General features: G+C 38.9%; 1 protein-coding gene and 1 long non-coding RNA gene across 2 annotated transcripts; both read left to right on the plus strand.

Moving 5' to 3' along the window:
- The first annotated feature begins 7,268 nt into the window (after positions 1 to 7,268).
- LOC149658532 (uncharacterized) lies at positions 7,269 to 8,071 on the plus strand. Its single transcript, XM_089844760.1, has 3 exons — positions 7,269 to 7,478; positions 7,598 to 7,761; positions 7,903 to 8,071. The coding sequence occupies exons 1-3, from the start codon at positions 7,305 to 7,307 to the stop codon at positions 8,069 to 8,071; spliced, it is 507 nt and encodes a 168-aa protein (XP_089700886.1). The 5' UTR covers positions 7,269 to 7,304.
- On the plus strand, positions 8,062 to 8,816 carry LOC149658533 (uncharacterized). Its single transcript, XR_016370079.1, has 3 exons — positions 8,062 to 8,224; positions 8,290 to 8,596; positions 8,663 to 8,816. It is a non-coding gene; the product is annotated as an uncharacterized LOC149658533 (long non-coding RNA).
- Positions 8,817 to 15,168: the final 6,352 nt, after the last annotated feature.

Here is a 15,168-nt window from a genome sequence, read left to right on the forward strand (position 1 = left end):
TGCATCAACTATTACGATCCTATAATGGGGAGCTAAATAATTTTGAAATTTTTGAATATCTTCTAGAGTAACGAAACCTCCAGGGACTCCGGCTTTTCTGTGCAAGATTTTCGCAATATTACCCACAAGAGTGCTATTGCGTTTCAGTTTGTCAAAATTGTTCTGGTTAAAGGGCGGACCTTGCTTAGTTTGTTGATAAAAATTGCGATCGGCCATCTCTTTACCCAGAACTAAACTCCGAGCAAAACAGAGATTATCATTGTTCTCCATAAAAATAAATTGGTTATTTTGTTTAACGAAATAATCCAAATTAACCAACGTTCTATTTTTTATGGATTTGTACAATGTTCCTATATTGGCATCGAGGTTTAGAAAAATTATGTCAAACTGAAAATCTTCCCCATTAAAGACAAAGTCCCGACTAGATTGCGTCACTTTATAGATTGTGCGCATAATTCGCTTACTGGTGAATTTGTCAATTTGTATAAATTTAATATTAACGGGGGTCGTCAATCCGGGGGAGCTTAAAACAAATCGAACTCGATTATACCCGGGATTCTCGGTTACTAATTTGCGTATAATTTCGTCGAGAATTTTTCGAAAAATTCGAAAAAAATCTCTTGTTGGAATGTCATCCAAATTTTTGAAAGCTATACGCAAATCGATTTGTTTACAGTGTCACTTGCGACTCGTTTTGTCAATCTGCCGCTCAATTGTGTAGAAACGGTTTACCTGCGCGTGTTCCTCCCTATCACTACCCTCCGAGTCACTGCTGCTGCTGTCGCTGCTCATTTTTTGAATTTCTATCAGAAATAAAAAAAAATTAGAAAAAAAAATTGGTTTGTAAATTTATTGTTAATAAGATACTTACTTTGCTGGGCGGCTGCTGTTTAGCTTCCGCGTCGTTTTTTACGTCGTCCACCAACCGGTGGAAAACGTTGAGGAGTCTGACGGCGTCCTTGTCCTTGCCGTCAAAGACTCGCTTGAGTCGTTTGTGCGAGCACTCCCGAAGCTTGTCAGCTTGGGCGTCCTTTATGTCTTTGAATTTGTAGACACTAATGTCTACGTAAAAATCCCCCTTTCGCGGGGGGACTTTTGTCTCAAAGTACTGGCCCTCACTGCGCAAGCGATACGAGCCTTCAATACCGTTAATTACGACGACGTGTTTCTGGAGAACGTCTTGGACGAAATCCTCGTCGCCGGAATCGAGGAGCACCTCCACGGGTTCGGGCTTTAGGAATTGATCTAAGGTGCGTTTACCGCTGCTGGTTCCTTGACGATTACCCGGAGACGTTGGTGGTGAGTCGAATAAAGATTGGGATTCTTGGTACTTGTTCATTGCTGGTTCGATTGTGAAAATCCAATGCCGATGCTCGAGCTTTTATACCAAAATCTCACGCCCATTTTTTTTAGAATACAGGCCCAGACATGGTTTTTTATAACACAACCTTATTCTACTCTTATTAAGAGTTTAAAAAAATATAATTATGTCTGATACGCTATTTTTTAATTTAACCTAAAATACATTTTTTATTGTGGAGTTGATACTAAAGATTATAGAAGACATTAATATACCTATCTTTATAAAAAAATAACCTCTATAGTTTAATATTAATATACATTTATTTAGATTTAAATCATGTTAAAAAACGATTTCCGTCCCTCCCAAAGTAATTACTTTTAACCTTCACTAATAAATTGTTTTTTCTTATAAAAAGCGATCTCATGAGAATTATTCAAATTTAATTATTCGAAACACGCCCAAACAAGCTTTTGCATACGAATAATATTTGTCCCCTTAGGCTTCTATCAAAGTAACTCCTTTTTAACCTTCGCTAAAGGTTTTTTTTTCATATAACACGATCTCGTTTGAATTATTTAAAACATGCCTAGACAACCTTTTTGCATACGAAATAAAACTTAGACCTCGGAGAGATTTCTAATTTTATGCCTATATATCTAATTAACTTTTTGCTATTTATTGAATTTTAAGAATCTTGAAAGTATCGGCTAGACACTATTAGATTTGACCTCGCTAATTTAGTATATAAGCCCCGTGTTTCAAAATGAAAGTTATCAGTTGTTTAACAACGTTATTTTTCTAAAGACTTAAACAGTACCTCTTTAAAATGTCTATTTCCAACGCCTCTCGTTTGCCCTGCATGCCTGTCATCAAAATTCATCCGGCAGCGCTTAATCCCCGTCGTGCCACTCCCCAGTCGGCCGGACTGGACTTATATTGTCCAGTCGATACCGTAATTGACCCTCACGGTATCAAAATTGTGTCGACTGGGTTAGGCATTATGCTGCCGGCGGACAGCTACGGCCGCATTGTTGGCTGTAGCAGCTTGACGGCCCAAGGGCTGTTTGTCGCCGAGGGGACGATAGGTATGTTTATTAGTTATTTTATAATGCCCAAAAATATAATATTTCTTAACGCCGACTATCGGGGACCCCTAAAAGTGGTCATTGCCAACGTCGGGGACACCGCCTACACTGTCCAGCGGGGCGATAGAGTCGCCCAATTGATAGTTTCGCCGGTTATATTCTTAAGACCGGTGGAAGCGGCGGTAAATATTTTCAAGTTTTTAATTTAGGTTTCAACATGTAACACATTTTTTATGCTGTTTCTAGAGTCTGACCCCTACATCACGCGGCAGTGGGGGGTTCGGCTCGACCGGTGTTTAGTCTTTTTAAATGGTGGTGGGGTTATTTTTTATGTAAATATTTTTGTTATTTTGTATTATTTTTTTTGTATATTATAATATCATATGTTATTAAAAATTTTTATTCGTATATTTGTTATTCTTTTCAGACTTATAATTATAGGCTTATTTTCTAGTCCCACCTTAATTAACCTATCCAATGATATTATCTCTTTACTTACGCTCCGCCTAATAAGACAAGTAGGAACCAATTAAAACTGCCGCTTAACTCGCTAGTATGTTATATATAGCACGTACTAGCTATTTAAATATCATTTGCTATCATAGCCCTCCCAATATGCTGTGCCTCATTTTCTTTTTTGTTTACGGGTTAATAGTCAACGTTTTGCTAACTCTTTACGAAATTGAGCGCCGAAGCAGGAAACAATTGGAAAATAAACCACGACGTATCCCTACTGATCACCCTTCCGAGTCAAATAACGATACGGGGTCAACGTGAAAAATGAACTCTTTAAAACATGTTTGTTTATCCCTGCTGGTTGTTGACTATTTTGTAATATATATTTTGTATTTGTTTATTACGCATATCTGTACCTCTTATAAAGAGTAAATATCTGATGTCTTAAAATCTGTGTTTTTATTAACTTTAGGCCTACAGAAAGCTGGTTCGACCTGGTTAAAAGGTGACGTCAAGGTTGAATATAGCTTTTAGTTTTGGTTTAAGTTAAGAAGATGATGTCCTGGGGGTTGTAACTAACAGGCAGGGGCTCGGGCTAGTCGAGACCTGTCTGAAAAGTTTGGTTTGAGTCTGGTGGATGAGGACCTGGCAGCCATCTTGGGGTGGCGGCCATCTTGGATCTCTGCGAATCTGAGTGGTTTCTACTACTCTAATACAATTTCAGAGTACAACCGTAATCACTGAGCTGCCATCTACCGACAAAAGTCGCGAAAGGAATGATTTTGTTATTCGGTCCTGAAAACATTCAGAAATCCCGAATGAGAATGACCGGGTTAAAAAAAGAAATTTTCATTCCCAAACCGAGATAGATTTTCGAGCAGGCATCTACTTTCATTCGGTAATTTTATAGGCTACGCCTAGAGAGGGGAGGAATTTTTTATCATTCTAGTTTGCTGAGAGACTTTTGCAGAAACGGAAATTTTCATTCCTAGGGTGAGACATTTCAATTTTGAAAAGGGGGTGATAGAGTTCGGTAGTTGGAATTCAAAGAGTGGGAGGGGAAAGTGTCGCTCTAACAAAAAACGTTCGCCATTCGGGGAATGAGAGAAAAAGAATGACTTTATTTCATTCGCGCCATGAATGTCATTCCTGTTTTGCACACCACTGGAATATTATAAACTACCCCAATTTTACGTCTATCAATTGAATTTGATAAAATTTCACCTAGGAAGTTTTATTTATACTTTTACAACCATTAATACAACACTGTTTTGTAAAAATAAACTCGAATGTCTAACTGGTAAGGTAAAAGCAATGGTTATATAAATACGACTGGCAACAAACATTCTTTCTGCGTATGCTCACCTCTCGAGAATTTTACCCCTTTTCACCCTCGCTCTAAGTGTGAAAAGGATTTGAAATCTGCCGTTGGGGGTGCTAATATCTGGAATTTGAAACCTGCCGTCGGGGGTTGCTAACATAGGGGATTTGAAACCTGCCGTCGGGGGCTGTTATTATCTGGGATTTGATACCTGCCGTCGGGGGCTGCTAGTATTTGGGATTTGATACCGGCCGTTGGCTACTGGGAATTTTTGGAATTTCATACCGGTCGTTGGCTACTGGGAATATTTGGGATTTGATACCGGCCATTGGCTACTGGGAATATTTAGGATTTGATACCGGCCGTTGACTACTGGGAATATTTGGGATTTGATACCGGTTGTTGGCTACTGGGAATATTTGGGATTTGATTCCGGTTCTTGGCTACTGGGAATATTTGAGATTTGATACCGGTTGTTGGCTACTGGGAATATTTGGGATTTGTACCTACTTTTTTGGGGGTACTGGGAATATATGCGTTTTTAAACCTGATTTTCTTGGGGACTGGGAGTTGGTGTGTTTTTAAACCTTGTGAACTTTTCTATTTGGATGTGCGATAACTAACTCTCGGCCGGTGCTTGGGGATACTATTCGTGTGTAGTCGGTTACTTTTTTTCCTGGCGGTTTCATATTAATTTATTGTAAAGAAGGAAAAAAGGGCTGAGACTCTTAATTTATATAGAAACTATAATTTTTTGAAACCTGCATCGAAAACCGGTAAAATATGTCAGTAGCAATTAGAGATTTATTAAAACCATAATGCCAAAGGTACGAGAAGTAATAAGCTTTTCTATGTAATGTTTCTTATCCCTTTTATAATACCCCTGCACACTGACAAAAATGCCTTTACCGGATTCTTGCGTCTCTCTCAAGTCTCTACGTTACTCAGCAATAAGTTCTTCATTTTCATTCCTTGGAAGACCGCGGTTAAGTGTGGTACTCGATGGGTTGAAATTAGGTTATATTGAAATGAACGTAAAACCGTAGTAAAAGTATGAAGTTCCGAGAGAAGTGCGGACTTCTCTAAGGTGCCTTAATGCGCTCTCGGAAAGTAAATACGGCTTTCTCAGTTAGAACACAGAAACCTTTGCTACTCGCTGATGTAATATTTCAATATCAAAGCATGGTAGGTTTGGCTTTTTAAGTCACGCAAGACGTAACTTCTCCCTTACAATTTGATTGAAAAATATGAATTGCGATTTGAAATCTTTGTTTCATGGCAAGGTTTTTAATGAGTAGACTTGTTTGAGATATAACGATTTGAATAGTTTTTGATATTGCAAATAAATACGAATTTAATCTTGTTTAGATATGTCTTAAATTGCAAATAATAGAAATATCTTGGACTCGAAATCGGCTTTGAAAAAAGTAAATATCTGGGATTTGATACCTGCCGCTGGGGGCTGGAAATATCTAGGATTTGATACCTGCCGTTTGGGGGCTGGAAATATGTGGGATTTGATAACTGCCGTTTGGGGGCTGGGAATATGTAGGATTTGATACCAGCCGTTTGGGGGCTGGGAATATGTAGGATTTGATAACTGCCGTTTGGGGGCTGGGAATATGTAGGATTTGATACCTGCCGTTTGGGGCTGGGAATACGTACGATTTGATACCTGCCATTGGCTACTGGGAATATGTAGGATTTGATACCTGCCGTTGGGGGCTGCTAATATCTGGGATTTGATACCTGCCGTTGGGGGCACCTAATATCGGGGATTTGAAACCTGCCGTTGGGGACTGGGAATATCGGGGATTTGAAACCTGCCGTTTGGGGCTGGGAATATGTTCGATTTGATGCCTGCCGTTGGCTACTGGGAATATGTAGGATTTGATACCTGCCGTTGGGGGCTGCTAATATCTGGGATTTGATACCTGCCGTTGGGGGCTGCTAATATCTGGGATTTGATACCTGCCGTTGGGGGCATCTAATATCGGGGATTTGAAACCTGCCGTTTGGGGCTGGGAATATGTACGATTTGATACCTGCCGTTGGCTACTGGGAATATGTAGGATTTGATACCTGCCGTTGGGGGCTGCTAATATCTGGGATTTGATACCTGCCGTTGGGGGCATCTAATATCGGGGATTTGAAACCTGCCGTTGGGGACTGGGAATATCGGGGATTTGAAACCTGCCGTTGGGGGCTGGGAATATCTGGGATTTGAAACCTGCCGTTGGGGGCTGGGAATATCTGGGATTTGAAACCGGTAGTTGGGGGCTGGGAATATCTGGGATTTGAAACCTGTCGTTGCGGCTGGGAATAACTGGGATTTGAAACCTGTCGTTGGGACTGGGAATATCTGGGATTTGAAACCTGCCGGTGTGGGCTGGGAATATCTGTGATTTGAAACCTGCCGGTGGGGTCTGTGATTTGATACCTGCCGGTGGGGGCTGTGATTTGATACCTGCCGGTGGGGGCTGGGATATGATACCTGCCGGTAGGGGCTGGGATTTGATACCTGCCGGTGGGGGCTGGGATTTTATACCTGCCGTTGGGGGCTGGGAATATCTGGGATATGACACCTGCCGTTGGGGGCTCCTAATATCTGGGATTTGAAAACTGCCGTTAGGGGCTGCTAATATCTGGGATTTGAAACCTGCCGTTGGGGGTTGCAAATGTCTGCGTTTTGAAACTTGCTTTTTTGGGTACTAGGAATATCTGCGTTTTGAAACTTGCTTTTTTGGGTACTAGGAATATCTGCGTTTTGATGCCTGATTTTTTGGGGGACTTGGAGTAGGTGTGTCCTTGTGAACTTTTCTATTTGGATGTGTGATATCTGACTCTGCGCCGGCGCTCGGGGATACTACTCGTGTGTAGTCGGTTACGTTTTCTTCCCTGGCGGTTTCATATTAATTTATCGTAAAAGAAGCAAAAACCTGAGACTCTAAAGGTACGTTCACAAAGGCGCTTTTTTCTGAAGCTGATCGCGGATTGCTGAAAGTAGTTTTCTCGCGCGAAGCTGCCGAGGTGAGCGTCTGCTCTCAGCCTTCAGCGTGAGCTTCCTCTCTATCGTTCACAAAAGTGTTTCTTCAACGTAGTTCGTTTGGGGAGAGCGGGTAGATAAGCAGTCGACAAAATGGATACCGATCATTCCGTAACTACCGTGATAACATTATTATTGTTAAAAAAGAAGTTACTTTTGCTCAAAAAACGAAAACAACAGGAGGAGAGGTTAAAGAGACTTAAGCGTCGATGGTGGGTTCATCCAATTTGTATAAAACGAAAGCAGGAGGGATACTTTCATACTTTGGTAAGAAATCGCAAAGGCTTAGCTTTTCTCTCTCAACCTTCAAATACAGCCCTATCTGAAGATATGTGAAATATGTTGTAATCATTAACTATTTTGACATAATAAATTGTCTTCATTAGTTGCGATGTATGAGGAAACATGATGAAGAGTATTTTCGTAACTTTACTCGAATGTCACCAGCGATGTTCGATGAACTAGTTGAATTACTTCGTAGTTCGTTGATTAAACATCCTCCATCTAGAGAGCCACTGTCACCAAAACATCGCTTGGCCATAACATTACGGTACATAAATATTGTTTATCCTGAACTTCTTTGTAGGGTGGTTGAAATGAACCCTGGCACTGTGTGACATTAACTCGCTGCAAAACTCAGGATTATTGTTTGTAATTAGTACGAACATTGAAAATATTGAATGTTTTTTAGGTATTTAGCAACAGAAGAAAGTCTCATCAGTATTGCGTACGGATTCAGGATTGGGAAAAGCACAGCCCACGCAGTTATTGGAGAAGTGTGTGATGCGTTGTGGGATGTATTGCAGCCTTTATATTTAAAGAAATGGCACTTTTTTTCCCAAAATGTTAATATAATGTAATGACTGAAGGCCCCAAACAAAGCGACATGGTTGGAAACCTCTCATGAATTTAGTCGCCAGTGGCAATATCCGAATTGTTGTGGGGCAGTGGACGGGAAGCATGTAGCTATACAACAGCCACCAAAAACCGGATCGATGTACTATAACTACAAAGTAAAGCGAGTTGCTTTTTATTTAAAATATCGTGATGTTAAAGTCAAATATTTCGCTAATTATAGGGCACAAATTCAATCGTATTGATGGCGGTTGTAGATGCAGATTATAAATTTGTGGCAGTCGATATTGGTGGATATGGTTCCAACTCTGATGGCGGCATTTTCAGCTCATCCAACATTGGCAAAGCTTTAGCAAGTGGAGCGCTAGATTTTCCTGAGCCAGCTGCTCTTCCAAAAAGTGAAATCGCAGCTCCTTTCGTATTTCTTGGGGATGAGGCTTTTGCTTTGAGACATGATTTTTACGACCATTTCCTGGAAAGGGTTTAACGGCGAAAATGAGGGTTTTCAACTACCGTCTCAGCAGGGCAAGGTATTGTATTTTCTGGACGTTCTTGTCAAACCACAGCCTAAAATACAAAATTTCTCACTCATAAAGGCGATGCAGTGAGAATGCCTTTGGCATACTAGGAGCCAGGTGGCGCATATTCCACAGGACCATAAACCTGATGCCCAAAAATGTTGACAGGATTGTCAAAGCTATTGTTGTTTTGCACAATTATTTGCTTTCCTCTGAAAAACAGAAGCAGCCAACAAGAAGAGTCTATTGCCCACCTGGATATTTCGATTTTACCGACAGTTTAGGAAATGTACACGAAGGGGCCTGGCAAAATGAGCCAACAAATGGTTTGAGTAATCTTACAAAAACCGCTACAAGAAACTATTCATTGAATGCAAGGGAATCTAGAAATTCTTATGCAGATTATTTTTGTGAAGACGGAGCAGTACCTTGGCAATGGGAGTTGCCTGGTGTAACTAAATTGTGAACTATTAAAACATGTTTAAAAAATGAATGGTTTATTGAAAATTTATGCTGTTTCTGATGCGTCCAGATATTCGTTTACAACATTGTATATCTGATTTTGACATTGTCGGAGAATTCCTGGTTTTATCTTCCTCATTTGGCTTGCGATGAAATCAACAAATAACTGAATGTCATCCTTCGATTAAGGTGCAATGACTGACGATAGGAATCTACAATCATAATACATAATTTAATTTTTTCCCCGATTGTGTTATTGACCGTAAAAAGAGTTAAAACTAAAGATGATATTTTTTGTAACGGTATTTCCTAAATCACGCGTTTAAGGCGCCTTCTACCGTCACATCTTTAATGTCTCATTTTGCTCTTACCCATCCACTTTTCTGATTTCTTCATCTACATTTACTTCTTGTCGCTTCCGTTTCGAAGATGGCAAAGATGATGTTGATGTTATGGACGATGATGATGTTGATGGCACTCCCAATGATGTTGATGGTGCAGATGATGATGAAGGCCGCGATTGTGATGGGTTTTCATAGGGAGGAAGGATTTCCTGTTCGAAAACACTGTCTTCTTCCTAAAATGAAGCGAATTCAATACCGGAATATTGGATTAAATGTAATTTACCATAATAGTTTCATTCATGGGCTCGGTCTTGCTTTGAGCTTCGCATATGTTTGACGAAGCCCTGAAATTCAGAGAAAGTCAAACAGACAACCCATTATCAATATAGTAATGTAAATAGTAATATAAAATTAGCACTATTACTGTCTCTTTGTCACAGTATCTTTCAAGAACAGAAAGCTTTTAAAAAAGGGCCACGTTATCATCTCCATATCTTCATCTTCGATATACTCTTGGCCAGACCTTGATTTGGAATGTACATGATAATTTGATCGAAACTGGTCTTTCAAATATTTCCACATATTTTTCGCGTCTTTTTCTATGAAAAACAAAATCTCGATGAATAAAATGATAATAATAATAAAAAGGCTTTATTGAGTGAACATCAAAAGACTAGTCCATATCATTAATTAATAAATACTCACTGGGTATGTTTGTTTCTTTTTCAACTTCATCCCAAGCATTGTCGACAGCATCTCTATCTCTGTGCTTCTTCGCAAATTTATTCCAAATCACATCTCTTTGTCTCACGATTTCAATTAGGTTTTCTTTTTTTTGGATATCTTTAAGCCGTAGATCGGCTTTCAAGGCTTTCTCAATTTCTTTTTTCTCTTTCAAATTCGTCATGTTTATTCCGAAAGTACCACGCGAAATTTATCCCAATGTCTAAACTAGTCTGCTAGAGGTTAAAATTCGTCTGCACGATGGGGAGGAGCAAGAGCTTTTTCTCGAATATATCTATCCTCAACAGATCGAAGCGGACTCCATCAATCAGCCTCAGCAACCGGCGTACGCCACTGCCAATACCGCTTAAGCGGCTTTGTGAACGGTCACGCGAGAAGCAGACAGTGGATTCAGACTACGCTCTCGGCAATCAGCTTCAGCTAAACGCGCCTTTGTGAACGTACCTTAAATTGTATAGAAACTATCATTTTTTGAAACTGGCATCGAAAACCGCAAAAATATTTCAGTAGCAATTAGAAATTAATTAAGACTATAATCCAAAAGGCACGAGAAATGTAATGCTTTTCAATGTATTGAGTCTTATCCCTTCTATAATACCCCTGCTTTGGCAAGCACGCTGACAAAAATGCCTTTCCCGGATTCTTGCCTCTACGTTACTCAGCAATAAGTTCTTCATTTTCATTCCTTGGAAGACCGCGGGGAAGGGTGGTACTTGATGGGTTGAAATTAGGTTATATTGAAATGAAAGTAAAATCGTAGTAAAAGTATGAAGTTCCGAGAAAGTGCGTACTTCTCTGAGGAACCTTAATGCGCTCTCGGAATGTAAATACGGCTTTCTTAGTTAGAACACAGAAACCTTTGTTACTCGCTGATGTAGATGCAAGTTTAAATAGTACAAAATTATATGTAAACATACTAACTTCTGTAGGACGAATGGGAGGCTGTAAAACAAGGCAAGTATTTTCGTAAAAACTTATCCCATTAATGCTTAATGTTTTTTTAAATATTTCAATATCGAAGCATGGTAGGTTTGGCTTTGTAAACCACGCCAGACGTAACTTCTCCCTTCTAATTTGTTTGAAAAATATAAATTGCGATTTGAAATCTTTGTTTCATGGCAATGTTTTTAATGAGTAGACTTGATTTAGATATAACGATTTTAATAGTTTTTGATATAGCAAATAAACACGAATTTAATCTAGTTTAGATATGTCTTGAATTGCAAATAATAGAAATATCTTGGACTCGAAATCGGTTTTGAAAAAAGTAAATATCAGGGATTTGATACCTGCCGTTGGGTGCTGGGAATATGTGGGAATTATCCCTGCCGTTGGGGCTGGGAATATGATCTACATTAATGTTTGTATCATAATCTCACGAGATCCACACAATTGGATTATAATTTACGATTAATCGACGTTGTTTTTCTAGGTTCTCATTGGACTGAGGTTTTACGGTAGGGGTTCATACTAGTTAGATGTGTGGTACCAAGCCTTGGTCAAGACAAGGCTTTAAGGGATGATCAAAAGCTAACTTCGTAGGGGTTCATACTAGTTAGATGTGTGGTACCAAGCCTTGGGCAAGACAAGGTTTTAAGGGATGATCATAAGCTAACTTACTTCATAATATTTTATGCAATAATAATAAATGAGTATAAGATCATAGGACCTGATTAAGGTAATTGCCGACTGTCCTCACGAATGCAATACAAACATCTATAAACTATTGTTGAAATCAAATTGGTGTAGTGAAGAAACAAGAAATGGAACCCATTGAATCCCAAAAGAGTTTCGACATTCTAGCGATTCTAGTTTAGGTTTATAGCTGTTTTTGTGCGACATAGAAACTGCGGGTGTAAATTTTTATCGCGGTTAATTTTTGGTTTAAGTCGCGTATTAAATGTAATTGAAGTTATTATCGCAATCATCCGTGATTTGAGCATCGTTACGAAGGTAGAAGTAAGTAAATTAGAATCTGTGTCAAACTATAACCAAGCCTTGGTCTCGGACCCCCTTTATGTCAAACCCCGGTCAAAACGCTTTCGGTGGAAGACCTCGCGTCGATCTAAAATGTCAAACAGCGTGTTCTGGCCTTATCTCCAGCTATTGCGGATTTCTGTGCATCTAACTCTCTACGGTTTCAGCTATCCCATCCCTAAATATACCTGACTCCGAAGCTAGCACCACTAGTTCTGATTACTGTCCCATCGGCAAACAATTAGTACTAGACTCTTATCCTGGTCACCTCTGTGATCTGTGTAATTTCTGGTCACACACTGATTGCTCTAAAGTATCCGCTAACCTCTATAATGCCCACCAAGCCAACCCCTGTGATAACTTCAAATTAAACTGAACCAACTGTGTGCCCCTTGTACCCACTTTCTACCAAGCATTAGTTGAGTGGTAATAAGGAATTTCATTTAAATAACTGTAGGGAAAGAGGGCGCTAGGATAGTGTACTTTCAAAGCTCGTGACATTAATTTCCCTATCGGTGGTATTTTAAGTACAGAAAGCCAAAGAAAAACCCCGACAAGCCCAATTTCAAGCCAATATCTTAGAGAAGAAGCCCAATTAGCGGCTTTTCAGCCCAATATGGCAACCCTGGTCCTCCAAGAAATGAAAATAAAGAACCTTTTGCTCAGTAACTTAGAGAGAGACTAGAGCTAGGCTTTCACCTATGCAGACAAAGACTGTCGTAATTGTTTTGGTGGAACTTCAATTCCTTGTCATTTAATGATGATTTGTACCGTGAATCGCTTCTGCAGCTACGGTATACACATTTCTTCTTCTTCCCCTTGTTATAACTATTAGACTGGAATCGCAGTCCATTCAAAATTTAAAAATTAAACTTTCAAAACACGAACGAGTGAAGGCGGCCATCTTTGTTGTTTACATAGGCTCCCCTTTTTTACCTGTGAAAACCAAGTGGGTTAAAATACGTGCCCCATTTTATGAACAAATAGTCTCTACGTTTCCCAACAGCGTTTACACACGGACGGTGAGTTATAGAGGACCAGAATTCGCTAGGCCTAAATAGTGCAAAATTTTCTACCTCGAGCAAAAGTCAGGTCGAGGGAGGGGTAGGTATGGAAAAGGGGGAAAACTGTCATCGTTCAAGGTCGTTGATACCACTTGATCGGGAAATTTCAAATTTCCAATATCTCTTTCGTTCTCGCGTCGCCGCGAAGATTATTAATTTTAAGGCTCAATTTCAAATAAATTTTTTGTAATTGTTCTTCAGAACCCTTTGTTATTGCAAAGCGTAATATAAATCTTTTAAAAATGCCACCAAACAAGCGATGAATCTATTCATTGTGTCAAAACAACACGAACCAAGTTAAGCCTTGGACCTTGAATGCCAATTTTATACCGTTTACTCGGCGAAGAAACGAACTGTTAAAACGGAAGCAGTGGATTTTAGCGTGCGGAAGGTTTGATGACCAATTAAACATTGAAAATGTATGGAAAAAAACGCATTATATATGCGAGGAACATTTTGTTGGAGGCAGGGGCCCTACTGTCGAAAACCCAAACCCGATACCTTTTTAAGAAACGCCAGAGAGTTTAAACCTTTGGGTATGTATTATCCTTGACATTTATAAATAATTATTGGACGTATGCATATGCGTGATTTTCATTTAATTATTGAGTCAGTCACAGTCGTCATCTCAAATGAATAACAAACAAAACTACGCACCTAGCAATGTGTCAAAAGATTCATCTAACGTGTCTAACATTTCAACGGTAATTGAAGATGAAGGTAAACCAACCGGGGTTTTGGAATGTGAAAAAGTCATAATGCTAAATGACGATGAAAATTATCTGTAAGCGTTGAGAACACAAGGTTCAAACACGTCAATCATCAGTGACAGTCGTAATTGTGCGGAGGAAGACCATGAAGATAGCTCAGACGTACGTGTGTGTTACGTTCACTATTAAAAAAATTATAACTAATTTTAAAATTTTACTATTTAGACTAATAGTATTAAACGTCATTTTCAACTATTGGGTGTTAATAATGAGAGCTTATTATCTTCACCCAAGCGTGTTGACAATATGAATGTTTCTATTAATTATTATTTTTAATTATAATTTCTTTTCAAATTTTTGGAATGCCCAATTAAATAATTTCATTCCCCACACCATTTCAGACCGCGTTTAGTAAACAAACCTAACAAACTCGCCTTGGAAAATGAATCCCTAAAAACTGGCTTAGAATTAGAATTTGGAGAGTCATGCCGCGAAACAACGAAACTAATTAGAATATTGAACAAATTGTTCGATTGCATGAACACAAGAAATTTAAAAGAGGGAATATTCAAGCAAAATCCCAACTTGCTCCCCTTTAGTAGAGCAAATGACGAGAAATTAGAGGTACTAATAAAGAAATAATAAATTTCGCTCATTACTATGAATTTTAATTACGTTTTTAATGGCTTGAAGGACCTTTCTTGAAGTATTTCCAGGAATAGCAAACTGATGTAGACAACTTGCCAAAATCAGTTACAGCAGCCGAAAGGAAAAAAATTACACTAAGTCGTGAGACAGTTGAGGGATTTCAAATAACAAGTTACAGTTAATCTTAAGCATTTATTGTTGTTTATTTTTATCTATCCTATTACAGTCAAATCAGTTCCTGCAATAGTCCGGTTTTTACTTGGAAAAGAGGCGAAGTTTGTACTCACTAATCGTCTAAATCAAGATTGTTTGGAGCAGGAATTTGGTAAACAGCGCGGTTCGCGTGGAGGAAACAACAACCCCGATGTTCTACATTTTGCTAAAATAATGATCGTTTCAAAGATCTGGAGGGAATTATAATAGCCCCGCAAACTGGAAATACAATAGTTAATTAATAAATTTTAATGAAAAAATTTTAGGACAAATATCTTTAATAATCACTTCGATTAAAAAAAATATCACAATAACTTTAGGAATAAAAACCAGTATTGTCTACTTTTAGGAATAAAACCCAGTATTGACTACTTTTTTGTTGAGATTATTTTTCAAAACCTACTATCACAGACATTAAAGAA

This window comes from Phalangium opilio, unplaced genomic scaffold, assembly GCF_054372755.1.
Source record: "Phalangium opilio isolate 3A_F unplaced genomic scaffold, DU_Popi_V2 ptg000077l_1, whole genome shotgun sequence".
Lineage (NCBI taxonomy): Eukaryota > Metazoa > Arthropoda > Arachnida > Opiliones > Phalangiidae > Phalangium > Phalangium opilio.